Source organism: Coffea eugenioides, unplaced genomic scaffold, assembly GCF_003713205.1.
Source record: "Coffea eugenioides isolate CCC68of unplaced genomic scaffold, Ceug_1.0 ScVebR1_3403;HRSCAF=4609, whole genome shotgun sequence".
NCBI lineage: Eukaryota > Viridiplantae > Streptophyta > Magnoliopsida > Gentianales > Rubiaceae > Coffea > Coffea eugenioides.
The window spans coordinates 1-16582 of NW_020863978.1; the positions used below are offsets into that span (position 1 = coordinate 1).

At 36.7% G+C, this 16582-nt stretch overlaps 3 protein-coding genes across 3 annotated transcripts; 1 reads left to right on the forward strand and 2 right to left on the reverse strand.

The window, feature by feature from the left end:
- Positions 1 to 932: 932 nt before the first annotated feature.
- On the reverse strand, positions 933 to 2272 carry LOC113757887 (alpha-xylosidase 1-like; the record flags this gene model as incomplete). The annotated part of the gene is made up of 2 exons (XM_027300963.1): positions 1991 to 2272; positions 933 to 1627 (listed from the first exon to the last, which is right to left on the reverse strand). Coding segments are annotated over exons 1-2 (928 nt in total), but the record flags the coding sequence as incomplete, so codon positions are not given.
- A 71-nt stretch (positions 2273 to 2343) lies between these two features.
- Positions 2344 to 8248, forward strand: LOC113757888 (beta-D-glucosyl crocetin beta-1,6-glucosyltransferase-like). Its single transcript, XM_027300964.1, has 3 exons — positions 2344 to 2416; positions 7595 to 7822; positions 7896 to 8248. Exons 1-3 carry the CDS (start codon positions 2344 to 2346, stop codon positions 8246 to 8248), a joined length of 654 nt encoding a protein of 217 aa, XP_027156765.1.
- A 1960-nt stretch (positions 8249 to 10208) lies between these two features.
- On the reverse strand, positions 10209 to 12373 carry LOC113757890 (beta-D-glucosyl crocetin beta-1,6-glucosyltransferase-like). The gene has a single exon (XM_027300966.1). It carries the CDS (start codon positions 11968 to 11970, stop codon positions 10354 to 10356), a length of 1617 nt encoding a protein of 538 aa, XP_027156767.1. The 5' UTR covers positions 11971 to 12373; the 3' UTR covers positions 10209 to 10353.
- Between the last annotated feature and the right edge of the window lie 4209 nt (positions 12374 to 16582).

Below are 16582 nucleotides of genomic sequence, written 5' to 3' on the forward strand. Positions count from 1 at the left end.
AAAAGAAAATGGAAAACAAATTTGCACATGCATTAATAATTGCAAAAACTGCCCCACAGGACACGATTTACATATCATCATCTCAATCATTGAGGACAGGCAATCCTTTTCAGACACGTCTCAGTGAAAACCTTCTCCTTGGTTCGCTTTTTCCTTTGTAAACATTAGTTTAGACTTTAGTATACCAGTAATTAAAATGTCGACTACCTTGTCTTATATTAACCCGTGTGATTCTTTAATTAATTAACACTATCAAGTCTGAACAAACATGTTTCTGGTTATTGAACTCTAGTTGTTCCGAATCTCCACCAGGAAAAGACTGTCGTACCCTAATATACAACAAATTCAGTATGCCCAAGTCCAATGACCATATCTGCTTAGGTACCCGACACTTTCCAAAATTTGATAATCTCTGTCCAAAAACTAGGCTCTAATATATTTGTAACTCCTCTGTTCCTCGTGAAATGTCTTTAGTCTGTCTAATTCATGTCTGCAAAAACTAATGTTACTATAGATTTGCTTAGGATAAAAACGTTTCTTCTTCCCATCCTGACTACCTTTTTTTTTAATGGAATTAAGGACTCATCAAGTATAATGTAGCAAAACTAAAGAAAGTCTACAATATCTCGTAAAAAGATAAAATATTAGTCACTCACCGGCAAAAAAATGCAGGATGAGATAAAACTAGTTTCAACTTGTGAAACCAAACTGTTCAATGATTAGGCACCTAAGCAAACCATTTAATTCTGAACAATAATAATAGTAAAAGTGGGTGGTAAACATTTGGAAACACATATCTTTTGTCAGAGAAAAGAAAAACGCAACAAGAATTAGGATCAAATTTGGATGAAATTCTCAATCATTATATAAGTTGTATGAACTTCACATGTTTAGCTCATTAAATGCTACTAAATGAAAAGTCAAAAACTTACCAAAAGCCCAGTAGGGCATTGGAGCAGGGCGACCAATGAAGGAAGTGTACTGATCAACAACATCCAAAGGAGTAGGACCAGAGAAGAAGTAAAAGTCCAGAACGCCCCCAATGACCTTGTATGTCAGAGAAGTCCCCGCGTAGAAAACATCCATCCCATTACTATTCAACAGTAGAACAGCATGGGCAAAAGCCTCCCTATTCACATTCCTCAGGTCCATGTACACCGGGTGGGACCCATATAAATCAGTGTTGAGATTAATGGCTGCTACATCAGTGGTGAACAGGGTGTAAGGATCACCAGGATACAGTTTGATTCCATGGGGCTGCGTATTCTCCCCCAAACCATACAACGAAGCATCTAGTGGCAGTTTGGTTGAAATCTCAAGATACTGATCTTTAAAGACCAATGGACTATAAGGGTCTGATTCATCAGAGCTAGAATTGAAAAGGGTCTGACCATCTGATTTTCTTTTGACAGCAAAACTAAAAGGGTCAGTAGTAAAGGCGAATATGAGCTCATTGCTTTCATATTCTGATGATGCCATAAGGACTGAATTCTGGTTCTTTCTTGACCAAGCTATGGCTTTCTTCAGTGCTGCTGGCTTTTCTCTTGGTATCAAATCGTATGGAACTTCCCATCTTTCTTTTTGTGCATCAGTTATGTGAACCCTCAAACGGTTATCTGTTTCATGCCTGAAAAGCCATCGCACAGCAGAAGAGGATCAAATTTTTTGCCAGAATTTTAAGGTGTGACTCAAAAAGAAGGACGACTGTACCAACAAAAAAGTTGAATTTTGATGAAGTACATGTACTTTATATGATGTATAAGGTGCTGAGAAAGTACCGCAAGAAATAAAAAGATCAAATTTTGACAAAGAAGATTTATTTGACATTTTCAGAAGGTGCTTGAAACAGAATTGCGAGAAAAGATAAATTTTTGACCAGAAAAAGCTCGTTAACAAGCTAAGGTCCTGAATGAAGAAATGCAAGAACTTAGAAAAAGGTCAAGTTTTTAACGAAAGGAAAGTTATGGAATTGCGATTGCACAGAACTTACTTTACATAGAGCTGCAGATAAGGAATATCAGGTCCATAGACATTGTTTTTCTGCTTAACTTGGAGCAGGCCTACTATACCTCCATCAGGGGACTCTTCTACAGAAATCAAACTATAGCCTTGGCCGATTTTAGTTGGAACAGTTGAGACTACATCAACTCTAGCAATGGATAATAGGATCACAAGAAAAAGAGGCAAAATGGAACAAAAGAATGAAGAATGAGAGAACAACATGATTCTACAAAGAAGAAAGGCACACTTGCCTTGATGACTGCTGTAATGGAAGACTGGTTGCGGTTGTGGTTATATAAGGGCCAAAAAAATGTGGTCATGGAGTCATAGGATTCGTGTGAGATGGATGAGGCTGATGGTGATCCAATGATCAGACCTTTTTCACAATTGCATGTGACTATGATGTTCTATAGAGGTCCCACTCCTTTTTTTGTACTCCTTTTTCTCAGTTTTTGGTCCGCTTCTTAATCCTACTGAATGAATTAGCACTTAGCAGAAGTTTTTGACGGAATTGGTTGCTGTCTGTTGCGGCAGTGCCTAGAACCGATACTCAAAGAATGGTCACTCTGATGTCCCTGCCGAATGCCGTTCAGGCTCTTTCCGATCAACTTGGGGTTGGGTAGATTTTCTAAAGGAGAGTTCTTGGCTACTTGGTAACATTGGGAATTGTAGACTGAATTTCTTTCTTTTCTTTTTCTCAGTTGGTGTGATAGTTGTGCATGTATGGTATGGTACTAGCTTCAGATATAATAGCTTTGCTAGAAATCAAAATTTATGCTCTTAACAATCTTCACTAATATTTCATCGAACGACGCAATGATAACGAGTATCGATTACTGATGCACCCCCACAAGGCCGAGGCCGGCCTGTTTTCTTCGCAATGGCTTGGCCTTTTTATTGCAAGTGGTCCGACTTACCAGTGAGTGGGAATTGCAGATTATTATTAATCAATAAAATGCTTCTAACCTAGAAGATGAACTTCCAGACATCATCAGCATCTCAATTATCCCCAGGCAATTTTTTTTCTCTTTAAACTCAACCCGATATAACATATTCTCGTTAAATAAAAAAAAAAACAAATATTCTAGGCAATGTTCGATGTAATCTGTCTGACTAAGCATGTCAGCATTAGTTATTATCAAATTAATCTGAGAAGGCGTGATAAATTTGGTTTCATCTGATTAATTTAAGTCAATAAAGGTAGAGAAAAAAAATAAAGGGAGAACGACGTCTCATCGCTCTTTCTGAGTCTTTGAATTGAGAGACTGGAATATGATTCCTTTGTGTGATAAATTCGACGAAGACCAATTGTCGTTTATGGTGCATTATTTCTTTTTCAGTATCTTATTTTATCTTACCTTGTGTGCCGAAACAAAAACTTCTTAAAGAAAAAGTGAGAAATGCCAAATTGATCATCCTCAAATTTTGGATCTTTGTTCCTACTTCCATTACATTGGAACTAGTCTTGTCTTCCTTCAAACAAAAAAAAGGAACTAGTCTTGTCTACTGGTGAAATCTCGAAATAAAAGTATACGGTGCTTGCTTCCCAAAAAAAAAAAAAGTGTACAGTGCTGATAATATTAATTAATCCTTTTGTTTCAAGAAAATCATGAACATAGATTTTGATCATTTTATTTCTCATGAATTTGAAATAATTGGGAGAAGGATTGGCTTAAATGATAAGGTGGTAAGGCTTAAATTGTACGTAACAATATTCACTTTAAATAAAAGTAATTGATTCACTAAAAAGCTCACTGCTATTTTTCCATCTTTCCAGAAACCAATGATGCCCCGCGGGGCAGCTCGGACGGTTCACTCTCCCTAGTTAGGGTATGGCAACTTACCTGGATTCGGTCAGGATTCGAGTCCCGTTGTTATCGTGTTCGGTGTGAAGTGGGACCTCCTCTCCCGGACCGCAGGGGGATTAGTCGGACCCTATAAGGAATGATTCGGATACCCTGTGTTGATTAAGAAAAAAAAAAACCAATGATGAAATGAATGGGCCTGTTATGGACCATGCCCCGATTGGATGACCTTTGGATCCATTATATTGTAGCCACATCTATAAGCGCAAAGTGCTGTGCCACAAATGTCAGTTGTTGTAGGGTAATTTGAGATATCTTTTTAGGCTGTAAGGAAGCAGGCGTTGGAAATTTTCAGAGGGTAAATGATAAATAATCTAATGCTACAGACTGAAGTTTCGACAAAGCAATTTTAGGTTTGCTTATTTGCCATTTTCTGGTTTCTTTGTTCCAAAGGGGAAGGAGAAATATTTGAACGAATACCAGACATATTTGCCTTACTTATTCAGCTTTGTGACCCCAAAAAGGAAAAAAAGGAAAAAACATTAATACTATTCTTCTTTTTGGATAAAGAACTTTGTACTGTTGGAGTTTCTTGAAGCATCTGGCTTATGAACTCTGTAAGCAGCCAACCAAAGTGTTATACGTGTGTTAGTATTGCTAGATTTTGGATAATTTCGTTTGTATATTCGAAATCTTTCTTCTACTAATTGAAAGAAGGGAATGATGATTTCATTGAAAATCATAAAGTGACGGGGGAAACGTCTCGAGAGAGTCCAATATATAAGTCAGGAATTCAACTCTGATCCGAAAGGTTAAATCATTAGGTTTCGAACCCTTACTTATATATTAAGTGTACTTTCTCCATCTCTTTCGAATCAATGTGGAACAAAATTCTTTACTTGTGAACCTAACATAAAGAACGTTATTGAAGGGGCTCTAACACATTATATTTATGTGTGTGTACAACATTTTCTTCGATCCAATTAATTACTCACCGCATGAAAACTTGAGATATAGAAGTCCAAAAAATAGAAAGATAGATTATACCAGACAAATCTGCAATAGGAAGAGAAAATCACCAATTAAAAATGTACGAGAATAAGGAAAAAAAAACATAATCACGTGAACATGGAGTAAATGCGACAATCGCATATCAGATATTGCTGCTTGCTATGAATAAGCAGGCAAATTTCGATACCATGAAAAGTATTTCACTAAAGCATAGCACCGACATATTTCTGATTCACACCAGATTTTCTTGAACCACAGTTTTTGTACTTTCTGTCTCACAATACTTACTTTTGGCTCTTCCGATATCTAGCATCAACTGCAATTATTAATTTTGTCTCAAGCCTCACAAACACCCCATTGAGATGAGCATCCAGAACAAAGATCCCGACTTTTTCTTCCTCTTTTTGTGTTTTTCTGCAACTTTTTCATGCTAATCCTGAATTCCATGCCATCAAATATTCAAACGCATTTTCATGGTTTCAGGGTCAGTTCACATCATTGTCATTTTGCGGCTGTAAGTCCTTAATCTTGACCGGGATAAAACGTTGGTCCTGTTTAAATTAGGCGTGCAAAACCAAGAGAAAACGTTGGTCCTGCTTAGGCGTGCAAGAGAACCTTAGCGAAGAGGACAAAACCAAGAGAAAAACGTTGGTCCAGTTTAGACGTGAAAGAGAACCTTAGCGAAGAGCTACGCAACTTAAATTTATTCATTCCTGATAAGAAAATTTCAAGGCAAAAAAAAAAACTTTGATGCATAATATTATTGACTACAGTTGCAATTCTTTCTTCTTCTTTTTTTTTTTCCCTAGTTCGACCGGTCAGATTTAATATGTTCCATTTTCCAACTAGGCAGTCACTTTAGTGATTTTGAGAAGTGCAAGAACGATGAGCTCAACAAGGCAACTGGTAGGAGCATCAAAATGGTCCCAGAAAGAAGATAATTTATTTCGATTGAAAAGCACCAAAGAAGTAGTTAATTGAAACGGTCCTGGACTATCCATTATTGTTTGGGAAAGGAAGCAAGAAAGAAAGAAATGTGGCCCTAGAGTTGGTTAGTCCTGCATCTTGGGCTTTCAATGAGATGTTGAAAGTCTAACCCAATTTCATTACCAGGAAACAAATGTAGCAGTTTAGATTTTCTTTTTATTATTAGTTATTTGGACTCCTCAAGCAGAAAAACAAACACAGCCATCCCTACTATTTTCTAGTTCGCGCGTCATTAATTACGTACACTATTGAATTTTATATGTACACACACGCTTTTAATTACAACATGGATCTCAGTCGTAGACTGACATTTGTAATATAGAGCCCTAATCCAAGTTGACATATAGCAAGCGAAGGGGTTGTCAGATTTGATTATCTTTTCGTACGTGCAAGAAAAGTGCTTCCACAAAGAAAAGCTTTAAATGTCTTATTACAACGTCGGTTGAGGCGCGATTCGGAAACTGTCTGGCTAAAATGTGTGTGTGTGTGTACCAGCAATGTACAGAAATTTAAAAAAAAAAAAAAGTTGCTAAGTTATTACTCTATCTCGAATATAGAATTTCCCCGCCCTTCATCCATCCTCTTGTTGGGAACAAATAATTTTCAATTGAAAGGGGCCGTGGAAACCATAAGATCGATTTTTCTTTTTCTTTTTAATTTTTAGTTCACGAAGATGTCAAACCTCACAACAGGAAGGAAAAAGAGAGGCTTCAAGAGTCAGAACTACTTAGCATTCATATCAGTTGAGTTGAGTCTTATGGACAAACTCGTTCCATCTTTACAAATGATAGAAATACTTTCGTTAGATGGGAGAAATATTTTCGTTACCTGAAATTTGGCAATGGGGTGGTCACAATTGGTTTCGATGATAAAAGTAGGAGGGCAGCCCGTTAGTTAAATTTGGGTCAATTGTAATCATGGTTAAAGATGCGTACAGTGTGTAGTGGACTTGGGCAGTTTTGCACCTGTGTAGGTTTAATTGGGCTGTTTAGAGTCGATGCTACGTCTAAAATAGAAATTCATGGACTTTTTGCTACAACAAATTCTGAAATTGACGATTTTACTTAATCAAGCAAAATGTCAAATAATGATTAGATTCGTGAAGGTTGACCGCATAAATGAGTTTACATTAATTACCATATATTAGGTTTTTTTAGTAAAGGATTATGTCACACATTGGCCCGAGAGATAGAGAAAGAACGGTTAATATGTAAGTAAGGGCTCGAAACCTAATGGATTAAACTTTTGGATCAGAATTGGGTTCCTGACTTACATATTGAACTCTTTAGTGGACTCTCTTAAGATGTTTTCTCCTATCAAATCGGCATCAGAGTTTCAGATTGCGAGACCGGGCTACTCATGGGCAAGTGGATTCTTCTCGGAGTTGGACCGGTAAAAATTCTCTTCTTAGTGGTGGACTAAAGTGCCAAGAAGTTTGGTTCGTGTTGGACCACGTGCGCCATGGGTTTGGTAAGGGGTTCATTGGTATTAGACCAAGAAGTTAAGGGTTAGCAGGGATCTAGAATGCAGTTTGGATGTTGAAGAAGAGTGGTCCATGTTTGTGAGAAGAGGTGACCTTAGATGATAAGAAGTGTTCGCGTTGAGTATTAATGTGGGTTCGAAGAAAGGTTTGTAAATTTAGGTTTAATGTGAGAGGTTACTCATGAAGGGGGAGATTTGTTAGGTTCATGAGTAAAGAATGATATCCCATATTGGTCCGAAACATTGAAAAAGAGTGGGTTATCTCCTAAGTGCTTTGAATTATCTTCTGATATTATTTTGGTGAAAAGCTGGAGAGGAATTGAGGGGGAAATATATTGATCACTTATCTTTATCTTGCGGGAAGAAGGTCTTAGCTCTAGGTCCTCTACATGAACCAGAAGATGATACCAAGGAGGAGGAGAATAACTCCAATATCATCAAGTTTCTGAACACTAAAGATCAATCATCAGTGGTTTATGTTTCTTTTGGGAGCGAATACTTCTTGTCCAGGAAGAAAGGGAAGAAATGGCATATGGGTTGGACCTGAGTATTGCTAATTTCATATGGATAATTAGGTTTCCCGTGGGAAATGCCATTACCCTTGAGAAGCCTTACCAGAAGGATTTCTCGAGAGGGTGAAAGAGAGAGGTTTGGTGGTGAATGGATGGGCACCACAGGCTAAAATTCTTAAGCATCCAAGCACGGGTGGTATTGCGAGTCATTGCGGGTGGGGCTCTGTGATCGAAAGCATACATTATGGGGTTCCGTTGTTAGCCTTGCCCATGCTTTATGATCAGTTTATTCATGCTAGACTTGTGGTAGAGGTTGGTGTTGGCATTGAGATTCTCAAGGACGAAGATGGGCAGATAAAGAGGGAAGGGGTTGCTAAAGTCATAAATAAGGTGGTTGTAGAAAAGAAAGAGGTAAAATTATTGAAACAAAAAGCCAGAGAATTCCAATAATATTTTACAGCATAATTATTGGAATTTAATCCATTTGTCACTTACATATGGAATGGCGTTTGCGCGTTTCGAAATCTAGATTACACATTCAATCGAAAGTTAATTGATTGTCTTGTCAAAAAAAAACACAGAAGTTTTTGGTTCTTTTTTTTTTTCGAGTTGAATGTATTCTTTTTTTTTTTTCCTTTTCCGCACAAACAATCTTATAACGCAGGCTCCGTACTGAAATTGCACCTGCGAAGAGAGCATTCAAACCTCGGAGGGAAGGGTTGGATTGTATGGTATAATGAGAGGAATTTTAAATTCACTTGTGTGGAAAAAAAAAATTCGATTTAGAGATCTCACAACTTGACTTGTGTATTTGATGAAACTTATGGTAAATAGAATCAAGTTTAACTTTTTTCCTTTTTTTTTTGGTTTCACAAACAATTTCCTATGCACGAATGATTGCGACTTTGGGCTGCCCTATTCACGAGTGTGCAGAACTAGTTATTGATTTTGATAGTAAACTTAGAATTTATCAATTAAGATTGCTATTTTTATTTTTAGGAGTTTTTATAGAAAAATATATTATAACGATTTAATGTATGTGGAATTGATTGAAAAAATGTGTTCCTGAAAAACGTAAAAAATTTTCTATGGATTGATGCATGAAAGTTTGATTAAGTGGGATGAACTAATTCAGGATATAGATCGATTTGTGAGAGTTTATAATCCTAATTATTAGTCAATCATATATAGCTTGTTTTATTTTTACGTTCACTAAAAAAGTATTACTATTAGGAGGAGGAAATTTGGACAAAGTTCAGGCTGAAAATTTTTGCGATGCTTCATTTGTACGGTGGGGAATTCGGCAGCGAAGCTGAAAATTGGTTGGCCCACTCCACCCACTCCCCAGCCCATTGGACCACAAAAGCAATTAATAGTCTCAAAAGTTAGAAGGCGGCCCTTTAAACTGTCGTATTTGTTAGGTGACAAATATTGGAAATACAACAGCCTGTACAAGTCGTGAAATTTTCCATTGGGCCATATCGGACAGCTCAGTTTAATGCAGAATGTGGCCATTTTGTCGCCGAGGCATTTTGATTTTTCTGCAGATATTTGGTTTCTATCAACACATGGGGATGGCAATGGAGTGAATTTCAACCTACAAAATCCATACCATAATCAAGCAATTCAAGAACAAACAAAAAACTAAAATGTAAAAAATAAAAAAAAATTTAATCAGTCAGACATATAGAAAAGAAAAAAAAAAATTTTCGAGGTTGATTGTAGGTGTCAAATGGGAATTATTTCAATTGAACTGCTACATTATTGGTTGGATGTTTGTTTTGGCATACTGAAGAAGATCATTATATGCAGGCAATTTTTTTTTTTTCCAATTAATTGTACATGATTATATTTTAACGTAATAAGAATGGTTGAAAATAGGTTCTTTATCCCAATTACTATAAAACCAGATTGAGATATATACAGCATCATTTTGGTCCTCTGTGTGTAAAATTTTAGGTATTGGGGCGCACTTTTAAGACCCAACGTTGAGTACGAAAAAAAGGAAAAGAAAACTTCTTTTAATGAACATCCATTTGGTATTTAACAGGAATACTAGAAAAAAGCATGAATTTTGATCATTCTCCTCAACATAAGAAGTTACGTGATGTCATGAATTTTTAACATATTGACAAAGTAGACTAACTCTGTGATTTTCTGAGAATGCTAATGAATATATTATCACTAATTTCTTACGTAATTCACGGGAGAAAATATACTTCTCATTGCAAATTAAGCACGTTAGAAATCTAAATGATCATTCCTTTCAGCCATTATTTTGTTTTCCTTTTGCTGTGATCCGTTGAACTGCCGGATAGTAGCGTTGATGATGCATCGTAAAAAATTATAGGGTATGTATAGTTTTCCTCAGTAACAGGATCACCACAATTCAGGATTCAATACGCACGCATTCGAAACAATACGGACGCCCATTTGATAACAATTTTACGTGCTTGAATACAAATAAATTTGATAGCAAAAAGACTAAATTCTAGAAGGGAGTAGTTGTTCTTATCAAACCAGGCCAAGTCATCATAGCTGACTACCAGATATTGTTACTTGTTCTTGCTGCATAATAACCTGAGCTTCTCTACTGCTTCTAGCAATTCTCCTTCACCTTCTTCTCTCAACTTTTTAGTCAATTCTCTAGCTTTTTCTCTCTGTAGTTCTCCCTCTTTCTTCTCAACGACCACCTTATTTATGACTTTAGTAACCTCGGCCCTCTTTATCTGTCCATCTTCGTCCTTGAGAATCTCAATACCAACACCAATCTCTACTGCAAGTCTAGCATTAATAAACTGATCATAAAGCATGGGCAAGGCTAACAATGGAACCCCATAATATATGCTTTCGATCACTGAGTTCCACCCGCAATGACTCACAAAACCACCCGTGCTTGGATGCCCAAGAATTTTAACCTGTGGTGCCCATCCATTCACCACCAACCCCCTCTCTTTCACCCTCTCGAGAAATCCTTCTGGTAAGGCTTCTTCAAGGGTAATGGCATTTCCCACGGGAAACCTAATTACCCATATGAAATAAGCATTACTCAGCTCCAGCCCATATGCCATTTCTTCCCTTTCTTCCTGGGACAAGAAGTATTCGCTCCCAAAAGAAACATAAACCACTGATGATTGATCTTTAGTGTTCAGAAACTTGATGATATGGGAGTTATTCTCCTCCTCCTTGGTATCATCTTCTGGTTCATGTAGAGGACCTAGAGCTAAGACCTTCTTCCCGCAAGATAAAGATAAGTGATCAATATATTTCCCCTCAATTCCTCTCCAGCTTTTCACCAAAATAATATCAGAAGATAATTCAAAGCACTTAGGAGATAACTGAGCTTCTTGGGGTTCGATTGTGCTGGATCCTTGGGCAATGGCTGCCATCCTGTTTATTTCATAATCCCTCATAAAAATTGAAGGAAAAGGGTAAGTCTCGTTAAACCCGGAGAATCCATACTTCACGCAATGATAAAAGAAAGACATGTTTACTGCTCCACAGGTTACGAAATGAACAGAAGGGATATGATTCAGTGCAGCCAGCTCTGAAGCCCAAGGTTGGAAAACATCATAGATTAGCAAATCAGGTTTCAAAGTGTTGAGGATGTTTTGGAAATTGGTTTTTCCCATATAGAACACAATCTTGAGGGTTGATTTGAGATGGAGAGGGAGGTTTTTTGTTGTGTGATTGTGTCGAGGGAGTTCGGGCATATCTGGCAAATCCAGTAGTACTAATTCCATTGAATGATCGGAGAAGTACTCATCTAAGGTTTTGTTTTTGTTGATGAAATTCAAGTTGACCTCAGTGGAACAAAAATAAATCTGAAAGTTGTTTTTGGCGAGTCTCTTGGATAGTTCTAAGAAGGGAGAAATGTGGCCATGAGCTAGCCATGGGAACAGCAGAACCCTGAATCTAGGAGGCGTATGAATTTTTTTTGATGTCTCCTCCATGGATGATAGAATGGTAGGAATCGTATGGGCGTATGGGTTGTCTTGGTTCTTGAAAGGGGTATTGTATGAAGCAGGAGAACTAGTGAATAAATAGCGAACGTTTGCTATAGGCAACACGTTCACGTTCACGTTCATCCTGGACATTGAATGAGAAGAGACCAGTGTCGGTTGTATTCCAGGTGTCAAAGATTGGCGAGGGAACACAAAGGAGGAATACATATGCACTTCGCCATAGATCTTGAGGTCGTAGGTCGCAACTACGCATAAAGCATTGTAGCTATACAGTGCTTGCCTAACCCAACCATGTATTCAAATCTGGTCTCTCATCAATTGTCACAGGTATGATTTTCCAAATTCAGATGGGTGTGTAATGCACCCGTTTGATTCAAGGGTGGTTAGTTTTCGTCGACTCTCTCATAGATCCAGTTGAATTCCTTTAGAATAGGTTAGAGTAAAAGTAGTACTAAATGTAGAATAGATTATTATCGAGTGTTGCACAAAAAAAAAAAAACCCACTCATGCATGTACATGCAATGTTAAATATCAATCCACAACCAAAGGTAAAAGGGTCTTTTTCAAGATATTCTCTCAGAATGTGCTTTTCTTTCTTGCCCTGCTAACTTGATCGTTGGAGGCACAATGGGGAGAAATTAAAGCCCTGCCCTTCTCTTTTTCAGGTCATTCACCACTAGAGTAGAGCCAACTCTAAATCTGTTGACAAATTATTATCATCCGATCGTTTATTGTAGTTGTGGGTCCCAAACTTCTGCAAAAGCATATACACCATCTGAAAATTTTTTGCTCCAAAATTATATATTTTCGGTCATGCTGGCCCACCTTAAACAAATTTTCTCCCCATTCACTGCTCCCAAGTAAATAATGAAGTAGTTTGACAAGTACTGATCAAACCTGCAGATCAAAGATCGAACGAGATCTTTCACTACATTAATGCAATAATTCCAAATTATTAAGTTGTATTATTAATTTTGTTAAAAGCTTTCTACCTTCCGCGGCACACATCGACCTCAATAGTTGAATACTCGATGCTACTCTTCACTTTAACTGAGGGTTAAAGGAAGCTTTTATGAACTTGTAAAGTTGAGATTTTTTTAGTTCTCTTGAACAGAGGGCGTTTGATTGTTTAAGCTGAAATTTTGAAGCCAGTTAAACTACTGTCTTCTGCACCTTAAATGAGCCAAGAAACTGGGGTGATTTATTTTTAGAAGGTTGCTCCCCGTGATGACATAAAAGAAGATATGCATGCAAAAAGGAAAAAGGATAATCCTCCAGCTTGTGATCTGCACTTGTCAAATTTACACTTCACACCCAATTCATTTTGTCAATAGATGAAGAAAAGTAATGACTCTCGACACAGACGCGAATGCAATAGCCAGGACGAGAAGGGTGTTTGGCAGATGATTTAGATAGCTTTACCCGTGAAAGATAACGTCCGCTGTTTTATTTCCAACTAGCTACATGACAGGCTTTTCTTCCTGCAGTTTGAATATAGGATAGGTTTGAAACATGACCAAATTTTAGCATTTGAATCAAATTTCATGTCCTTGTTTCTAAATTACAAGTTTGAAGGTTATTTTTATGCAAAATTTTTATTGTTTGCAAATTTCCTCCTCCTTTTCTTGAACTTGATGTTTGCAACTAGCAAATATACCCCGCCTGCTCCCCACCCCATAATTACAACATAAAAGTTAAGAGAAAGGAAGACTGAACATCAATATACGTTCGGTCACTGTCAGAAATCAAAAGATTCTGAAAGAAAGCCAGTTTCACTACCATAACAAACTCCTTGAGAAAATATCTATTCTAAAGATTCAACGGGAAGAACGGTTGACCACGACTGGCCTCACAAGTTGAATTTTATCCCGTTCAAATCAGTTTGGGTAAAATAAATACATTTTTTGGTATAATTGTGAATGTCATATCTATTTAGTTATGTGAATCGACAAATTCAAGTCGTATCCGATTGTAACCGAACTTCCAACAAAAATGCGTAATTATTAAGCCAAACCGGCTCGAACTCGACAACCATGCATCAAGTTGTGAGGCCATGATCCCAGGATGAACCTGGATCGTTAAATCTTTGTTTGCGACCAAGTTTCGGTGGCGTCGAATCATTAGTCAAAGGACAGGGCTTTACTTGAAACCGGCCTAAAGTGAGTCGTTGCTCACCTGCCCATCAAGGACAAGAGAACATGAAATGAAACCAGGGAAAATTTTTCGCTACTTTGTAATGGGACTGCATAATAGGAAGTACAATAAATTTTGACCATTACAGACTCGTTGAAACCATAACTTCACATGCTATTATTGACTTTTTAAAAGAAAAAAATAGATGAAAATTTGCACAAGTGGACTCTGGCAAAAGAAAAGAAAAGAAAGAAATGCATAAATATAAAACATTATGAAAAATGGCGTAACTGCTGTTTAATCAGTTTGTATGTTAACTATCAGTTGAATTTATTGCCTTTTTTTTCATATATTCTTTTCATTTTGCAAAAGATTTAATAAATACGGAATGACATAATACAAGATTCTTAACAGTAGTAATTAACAGTACAATCCTAAAATCCAACAGAAATTATCACCAGATGTGTAGGATTACTTACAATTATGGCTCTTTAGACTGGGGTGCCACATCAACTGCGTCAGTAATACAACAATGATACCAATCTTGTCTAGGATAGATCCTTAAATCACTGCCATTGTACACCAATGGAACGACATGATGCACTGATGGTAAGTACAATAATAGATGCCGAGCAACATTATTGGTTATTCCCAAACCTGCACCACAAAAGTTGATGTTGCCATTATTCATTTTTTTTAATTTGGTTTTGCTTTTTTAAAAAAAAAAATAAATTTTGCATACCCAAGATCTAAAGGAGAATTAGCCACAATGGTTTACATTTTTTAAAGTGTAATCCACATGCCACGTTAGCATTTCACTTTTTCCTCTTTTATTACACTTCTACTCACAATGGATTACACTCCACAAGGTGTAATAGCATGGGTTCACAATTAAATCAAATATTTATTTTAATAATGCATAACTCATATCCCATAAATAAATAAAATAATTTTGTTATTTTTAAAAAATAAAGTATTAACTTTGATTAAATTTTTTACCTTTTGAATTTTTTATTTTCTAAAGATGATACTATTAATTTTTAAATTTGAACAATATATCTTTTTCTATCTCTCAAAAATAAGTGTATTGTGTGTTTATATAGATAATTAAAATCTGATCGTTGGAAAAATTAACGTTGCAAATTTACTGTTGCAAAAAATAAACCTAATCGAAGTTGCTAGCCAAAATTTTGTCCGGCTCTTAAATTTTGTAATGGGGGCCATCCATTACACGCATCAGTCCAAGAGAGTTTTGGTGGGGGCTCACGTCCCAATCTAAAAGAGTTTTGGGGAGGCCTACGCCCCAGTCTAAGAGAGGCTTTGGTTCGGTATTAAACCAAAAGAGCAAATCATGAATCTTTGGGTCATTAAGCATTTAGTACTATTTAGACTCTTTTGTGTTTTCAGTTTTATGTGCCTTTTAGATTTGGGAATTATTTCCTAAAATTTTGTACTCTTTTACTGTTATAGTAAATTTGCTACCCCTTTGCCCGTGGACGTAGGTCAATTGGACCGAACCACATAAATTTCGTATTTCACTATTTGATTTATTTGTTCTGTTATTGTAATTATTGAATTGTCAAAAACCCTATTATTCTCGTAGGTCAATTTCCTACGACCAAACCTAACAAATTGGTATCTGGTGGTGGTTCAATCCCCTCTGGATTATCCCAAAATCTCTTCAGGCCCTCCCGCTTCCCATAGAGTAGGAAACTATCGTATCAATAATAATAAAAAAAAAGTATAGAATGGGTGACAAGGCATGCAATGGGGCGAGAGTATATTCCCCTATCCCCAACCAGTTTTTTAATGAGGTAGAAAATTATTTCTACATAACCACTAATCTTTGGCCTGATGGCCACCATCAAGCCTTAAAGGCTTGATGGGTTGGGAGGTACTCTTGCCTCCCACCAATTGCCACATTAAATGTGGATTTGTTTTAAAAAATTCAAACGGATGCGTAGTACACCTATTTTGTTCGATAGTGGTTCAGTTTCCTCTGAACTACCCCTGGACCTCCTTAGGTTCACCTCCTCCCCTTTGTGTATGATAGATTAGGATATACTATAACTATCATCTCCAAAAAAACAAATTTATTCCTACACCGCCCCACCTCCCATCCTATCAACCTCTAGGTATCCGTCCCAACTATCATCCCTACCAAATCCCAAACTCAAAATAATTTAAAGTCAACAAATAATCATTTCAGAATTGTCACCCACGCGTCACATGCTATGACTTCTACGAGTATAAATTTAAAGTCGGTAGTAGACGTTGTAGGCGCAATGTACAAGTTCGATGACTATAATTTTGACGCATGCCGAACGTGGATTATACAGTAAAGTAATGTAGACATCTGCCAACCAGACATTTGTAATTACTTCCGACGGTCAAACCATCATATTAATAAATAAACAAACCCATCATTTCTCAACAACCAAAACTTAAGCAATGTTTTTTGTTTTTTTTTTATTTCCAAAAGCGGCAGATGTAAAAAATTGGAGAAAGGAAAAGTGTGGCAATTTGAAAACTTAAGTTATGTTTGATAACGCAATTCAACAATTAAATTTAATGGATTCAGATTTTAACATATTCAAACGTGTTTGATAATAAAAAATATAATATATGAATTAATTGAGTAGCATTAAATTTTTTAGATAAAACTTATTTCAAAAATAAAAAATAA